General features: G+C 40.7%; 1 protein-coding gene across 1 annotated transcript in view; it reads left to right on the top strand.

The window, feature by feature from the left end:
• The first annotated feature begins 3,119 nt into the window (after positions 1–3,119).
• LOC118403423 (major facilitator superfamily domain-containing protein 6-like) overlaps positions 3,120–7,209 on the top strand; it is a 16,511-nt gene continuing 12,421 nt past the window's right edge. The window contains exons 1-3 of the mRNA XM_035802134.1: positions 3,120–3,412; positions 5,338–5,450; positions 6,865–7,095. Of these exons, the coding sequence (XP_035658027.1) occupies positions 5,388–5,450; positions 6,865–7,095 (294 nt within the window). The 5' untranslated portion in view covers positions 3,120–3,412; positions 5,338–5,387. The remainder of the gene's footprint in view (positions 3,413–5,337; positions 5,451–6,864; positions 7,096–7,209) is intronic.

The following is a 7,209-nucleotide window of genomic DNA, read 5'->3' as shown; positions in this document are numbered from 1 at the left end:
GATGTTAACTTATGTGTGACTTCCCACATCATATTGGTGATCAGATGTTTTCAAGACACTGTCAGTGTGTCTAGAGTGTATGTGTGTGGATGGTGTGCAGTAGGTACATGAGGTATCAGCCCGACCGCGGGTAGGATCACCCGAAGCCTGGAGGATGATCTGACCTGTGGGGGGCTTTAAGAGAGAGAGAGAGAGGCTTTGAGAGGCTGGCACTGAGGGTGATGGGGAATACACCACGTTGTATTTTATTTATGTCATACTCACCCAAGAAAATACATGTACATGTTTCAATGGCAAATGCCCCAGAAGTTGAGAAAATTTGGTGTCCTCGAACGAAAAAATGTAGTAACAGCAATTCCAACATTCAAATCGGGTATTCGAATTTTCAACTGCCCAGCACTCTGCCTGTGCAGGTACGTGTACGTTCCATTTATCCGATGGAAGCCTGTGTGATGAAACTAAGAACCTCATCCGAAAATAATTTCATCAGGTTGGTAGAATATAGGATATATGAGAATTCTTGTGCAGCAAGTAAGTCCAATTTTGGTTGTGCACAAGAATTCTCATATATCCTAAGAACCTCATGTTATACAGAAAATTACCACTCGGTCTGGACACCCATATCAAATGTTATTGCGGCCCAGGTATGATATAAATGTGTGTACATTGTAATACTAGTTGTCTAGTGTGTATGCGTGTGACTGCTGTGTATTCACATGTGTGTGTTTGCGTGCATGCATGTGTGTGTGTATGTGTGTCTTGAATGTGCAATATATAATCTATGCATTATAGTGGTCCACACCTTTAACTAGCTTACACATGTGACAAGTATGTAATAACCATCATTCACCACTGTGTTTAGATTGAACTTTTGTTATGATTATGCAAATCAAAATCTTACTTACATAATAATTAAATAAATTACATTATTTTCCACCAGCCAAAAATTGTTGAATTAAAGTCCTATTGTGGAAACACTGGTAATGTAGATTTTCCTCATTACGCATGCATACTAAGTCATGATTTGTTTCTCATTATGTTCATCTCCATCTTGGTTATATTCGTACTATATCATGGAAATTTGTTGGTACTTTCTTCACTTATCCTCAAAAGGTATAAACAAAACTGTCCCTGCAGTTCCAGACCAAGGTGCTAGGAAGCCCAAACCTCTTCCTTACATCAAAAGCTACTTGCCAAAAAAAAATCAAGATCATAGTATGTCCAGGACAAAATAAACAAAAACTGGAAGTTCTGCTGCAATATCAAAGTCCCAAACCAACCTTGATATTTGCATTTCTGACTTCTATCCACAAACCAAATATCATTTCAGTCCATTCAGATAGCCATATAATAATAAGTTTACTGACGACTGTTTGTCAGAAGCAAAAACGTGTCCACAGACTCATAAAAAAACAATACCTCCAGTTTTCAGGGAGGTAATAAAACTAATGTAATTTCCCCTGCGACATTACAAGGTGGCCCAGTATACCAACTTGTGAAAAGCATCGCAGTTATACATTAAGTGGGTTTTCCATGTTCGTGTCATAAGGGGGCCTAAATTTTTAGCCCCTGCAGGCCCACTGCTTTTAGCCATAGGCTGAGATTGCTTATAATTCTATTAGAGGGTACTTTGGGGGGTTTTGTAGAATACTAAATGCTTTTTGATGTGCAAGGTACTAATGAGATATTGCATACTATGAAGTACAATGTAGTATGCAATTTTCCATTCCTGTAATAATTACTAGAAAATGACACCCCTTCAAAGGTTTTTGTTTTTTCTACCCCCTCTTGATCCCACCAAAGCTGCATTCCCCCAATGACTGATGTAGACTTGTTTGACCCAACCCCTGTTCTGTCCAGATTTGTTTGACCCAACTCTCTGTCCAATCCAGATTAATTTGACCCAACCCCCTGTCCAATCCACAATTTGTTTTACCCAACCCTCAGTCCAATCCAGATTTATTTGATCCAACCCCCAGTCCAATCCAGTTTTATTTGTCCCAACCCTCTGTCCAATCCAGATTCATTTGTATCAACCTTCTGTCCAATCCAGATCCATTTGTCCCAACCCTCTGTCCAATCCAGATTCATTTGTCCCAACCTTCCGTCCAATCCAGATCCATTTGTCCCAACCCTCTGTCCAATCCATTTGTCCCAACCCTCTGTCCAATCCAGATTCATTTGTCCCAACCTTCCGTCCAATCCAGATCCATTTGTCCCAACCCTTTGTCCAATCCATTTGTCCCAACCCTCTGTCCAATCCAGATTCATTTGTCCCAACCTTCCGTCCAATCCAGATCCATTTGTCCCAACCCTCTGTCCAATCCAGATTCATTTGTCCCAACCTTCCGTCCAATCCAGATCCATTTGTCCCAACCCTCTGTCCAGATCCATTTGTCCCAACCCTCTGTCCAATCCATTTGTCCCAATCCTCTGTCCAATCCAGATTCATTTGTCCCAACCTTCCGTCCAATCCAGATCCATTTTTCCCAACCCTCTGTCCAATCCAGATTCATTTGTCCCAACCTTCTGTCCAATCCAGATCCATTTGACCCAACCCTCTGTCCAATCCAGATTCATTTGATCCAACCCCCTGTCCAATCCAGATTCATTTGACATAACCCCTCTGTCCAATCCAGATTCATTTGACCCAACCCCCTGTCCAATCCAGATCCATTTGACCTAACCCCTCTGTCCAATCCAGATTCATTTGACCTAACCCTCTGTCCAATTCAGATTCATTTGACCCAACCCCTGTCCAATTCAAATTCATTTGACCTAACCCCTCGTGGAATCAAGGTCAATTTGACCTAACCCCTGTCCAATCCAGATCCATTTCACCTAACCCTCTGTCCAGTCAAGATTTTTTACCCACTCCCTGTCCAATCTATTCCACCCCTGTTCTCCTTTGTTTTTTGGAATAACCTACTTATGTCATTGAGTGGTTTGTTGTCGACAATACTGTTAGACAATGAGTAGACAATGAGGGGAGGGAACTGGCTGTCACAGTAATTAACCATATCACCCGCTGTTAAATATGTTTGTTCTCCTCCAATTGGTATTATTTGCCGTTAGTATGATTTACTGCCGTACAAAACGAGGGAAAACAAGCACAGATTTTTCACATCTTTTTCAAACTTGTCTGCAGACGTGCCTCAGGCAGAGATAGGTCAAGCGGGGAACGACTGCAATGCGCATGCGTCATAACACCAGAAAGACTGGTTCTGAAGACCAGAGAGAAACAGCAGACTTTACTTTTAGGAAGGAATCAGTACTAACTAGGGATTTTCCACGAACAAATCGCCCTCCAGTTATCAAAAGACCCACAAGGCTTCCTGGTAGGATGGCATTTCAGACAACAATACGAACACTGACGAGGTGACGACAGAGGAAACTCTACCAGCGAACTCAGGTGGGTGGGTCTGTGTCACATTCTAACTATTCAACACCTGTGGACAGACAATGTAAAACACCGGCACGTATATTGCCAGTTCTGATATGTCTATTGGAACTCGCTTTGTGGATTAAATCAAGTTCAATACAGTTACAAGTTGTCAATGTCGAAAGATCGGTTTGTACGTTTTTCTTGTGTAATACTTTGACAGAATACTGACGGAATTACGTGCAACGGTGCAAGGCTACCGGTATATTGCTGTGATTCACACCAAATACAAGTGTAAACATTCAAAATTACTCAAGCAAGTTATATTGGTGGTTTATCTGAAGCCGACAAAGAAAACTACTAGTATAATGTTGTAAAATCGGTGTGTATTTTCCAACCAAGGAGTTCTATCTTGTTCTTTCTTTCTTTTATTGACGATGACACAACTCATTACATGGGCCAGCTTGTTCCAGCACAACGCACACACAAACATAATCTCCAAGCAGATCTCACGATGGCAGATAATTGTACTAAACTGACCAGGGAATATATTCAGCCATGAGGTTTACATTTGCCATGTAGCCAAACACACTCCTAGGTCGGCTTCACTCCTCTGACAACTTTTGATACTATCTTATGCTACCTTAGGATCTGCTTAGACATTGACACAAAAATACGCTAACCAGCAAAATTATCGCCCAATTTACATAATTATTGAGAAGTTGGTATTATAATGTTAAATGACGAAATGCCATTCTTGTGACATTTGGCAACAACATGTACGTTTAGCGGAACATGCGGACGTAAGTCATGCAAATTAGGGTCTTATTTATGATTTATTTGACATAATTCATGAGAGAATGGTACAATAGCGTTCTTTGCTTGAACTTTCACATTGTTATTTACGTAGAGGAGATGATAAACTGCAAATGAGGACCTCATTTGTATATTCGTTTTTTTATTCATCATTTAAAAAAAAATGAATGAATGAAAATCATTTGTATAATCAATGAGAATCGTTTATGATAGGTCAGTCGTCGATCGCCTTTCTTGTCAACAGCAATGCCCTACAAACATCCATCGTGTAAAACAATCTTCATACATTCAGCCAGACGAAAAGATAGAACACAAATACAACACAACTCCAACAACAATCATTAAAACTTATAAACAATAAAACCGTCGCCATGACAATAGTTTTTATTGCCAGACTTGTTTCAATATACATGTACATCATCCACGACGCGCGGGATTGCAACTTTACAGAGGATAATCGACACCAGATTTACATTACACTTTGAGGAATATTTAGTATTTGATATAATTTTGCAGCAGATTATGAGAAACAGGAACTCCAAACCTTTCCACCACTTTTTGCCGTGCCACTGTCACAGAAGAACTGGGGTGTATATCGTTTCCTACCTTGTATATTGATAAAGTATATTTCGAACGTACAAAGTTTTGAACTTCGTAAAGCAATCACAAAGATAAGAATGTGTAGTCACAAACTAAATATAGAAGCTGGTAGATATACTAAAATTCCCCGTGACCAGAGGTTTTGTCCATTATGCTCAAATGAGATCGAAGACGAATGTCACTTTGTTATGGATTGTCCACAAGATAATTATAAATGCGCAGAGCTTTTCACATTAGTTTCCGCTTGTTCTATTTGCTACTCTCTGTTCGATACATAAATTCAACTTAAGTTACATTCTGAGAGGCGATAACCCTTGTTTTCAAGTAGGCAAATATATACAGGAATGCTTATACCGTAGAAGCAATAGTGTAAATGACATGCTAGACCCAATATAAAGATTTATTCATGCCTGTAGAAATCCAAATATGTTTGTTTAGTTGGACTGTAAGTAGTTGTTATAGACATTATGAAAGTCGCTGTACTTCTGTCTTGTCAATAAACATTTCTGTATTAATCTTTTGAAACATTTCGCTCACAGCTTATGTAGGGCCTATTGCTGAGGACGTGAATAAACAGAAAAGAACAGCCATGACGTCACCTTACAAGAAGCCTGCGGACTTCTTCTTACGACGGAACGTGCCCTTAGATGACGTAAGTTGTTGTTGTTTACTGTTTGCTGTTTTATCGTTGCCAATCGTGGCCTGAGCGTGGCGTACCGGTTGAGTGTTTAACCCAGACCATAGTGGTCCTGGGTTCGAATCTCTCGACATGCCACCGACGTTTGGAAAGTTGAATTTCCTCACTTCACTCAGGTGGAAATGAGCGCCTAGATTCGGGGAGGGACGTCATGGATTGGGTGGTAGACAAGGTCACACCTTGGACCAAAAAAAAAACATAACGTTAAAGCTAAGGGCAAAACCCGCCGTACTTGCAAATACGTGCTGTCTACGTACGTGCGAAAACGTGGGCAATCTTTTGGGATCAGTAAGTGGTAAGTACCGCATTCGTTACCGTACGAACTCATATGGAATTTTGGAGCACGCAGACACGCCAAACTTTGTGTTCCATGCGTTGACGTACTCCCTCTCTGTTCTTGTCAGTCGTTCAGTTCAGAAATACGTGGTGGACGTACGTGGCTTCCAAAAAAACGTACGGACAAATTGCACGTACGGCGAGTTGTGCCATTAGCTTAAGCGGGTATCTGACTTGGCCGCATCTGTTTGCAGCTGCTTGCGCCAACTGGTCTCTAAAGGGCCCAATCTGCCCCAATGTCTCACCTACTACATTGTAGCTCCAATAGACGCCGGTTTGTCGCCTGAAATGGTAATTTTTTTCGAAAATTTCAAGAAATTGGCAAAATGCCGCGAATGGATGAGAACCAGACGCGAAATAGACGCCAACACGAAATCACTGAAAATCTCTTTCCGATGAATCTTCGTCAATATTCATAGGTTTTAGTTGTGTGATAACACTGAGAATTCCAGTTAACTTATCCTGACTCTAATTTGGAGCCAAACCTGAAGACATGATATGATATTCCAGGTGCGTCCGTTTTGCTTGTAGAAGTCACTGTGTCCGCAAGTGAAAATTAACAAAAACTTCGCAAAGTTATTGCAATAATTTGTCGTAAGCAGGCTCACCTCACAATAAAGAAAGTTTATTTGCGTAGGCTAATTGCAAGTAGAACAAGATAGGGAATATGCATGTAACAAGGAACTGTGCTAAATACTATTATACAAAGAGACTACTCAAATACCATATCTGGATAGGTTGGGTTTGACTTCTTCTTTGAAAGCAAAGGAAGACAAAGAGTCCTACTTTTTTCTGCAATTTATCGGTTTTGTGATTTTAAGAGGAAAGTGGCTTTCTGTCCGTCCGTAAATGTGGGAAAGCTGGAGAATATAATTGTGATTTCTTTAAACAATGTGGTTCTTTCGGTGTGGTTAAATGAATACTTTGAAATAAAATGAGTTTCGTCTTCCACTGCTTTATATGCACAGTATTTACAAACTCTTTCGCACACTGGTAATCCCTGATAATAAATACACTGCTCTCTCCACAACAGGTAGACGAGACGTCGTCCATCATGACAGAAACCACAGTGGACACGGTGGACACTGTTGACGACAGCGGGCCTATCGGAAAGTTCAAACAATGCTGCAACATCGACAAAAGCTTGCTGATCGTCAAACTCTTCTATTCGTTCTTCTACGGCGCCGTAGCAGCCTTCATACCCTACCTCAGTATCTTCTACAAACAGATGGGAATGACGCCTTTACAAATCGGTATGTGTAAGGTAACATTACTTGTCAGGATGTCCCTGTAGCTCAATTGGTTCCAATTATTTGTAACTGCAAGATCCCGTCTCGAATTCGGGAAATGGAATAGAGTCCGGGTAAGGGCATTCTTG

The sequence above is a fragment of the Branchiostoma floridae genome, chromosome 16 (genome assembly GCF_000003815.2).
Source record: "Branchiostoma floridae strain S238N-H82 chromosome 16, Bfl_VNyyK, whole genome shotgun sequence".
Lineage (NCBI taxonomy): Eukaryota > Metazoa > Chordata > Leptocardii > Amphioxiformes > Branchiostomatidae > Branchiostoma > Branchiostoma floridae.
The sequence above is the reverse complement of the archived record's forward strand: the minus strand, read 5'-3'. Positions and strand labels throughout refer to the sequence as shown.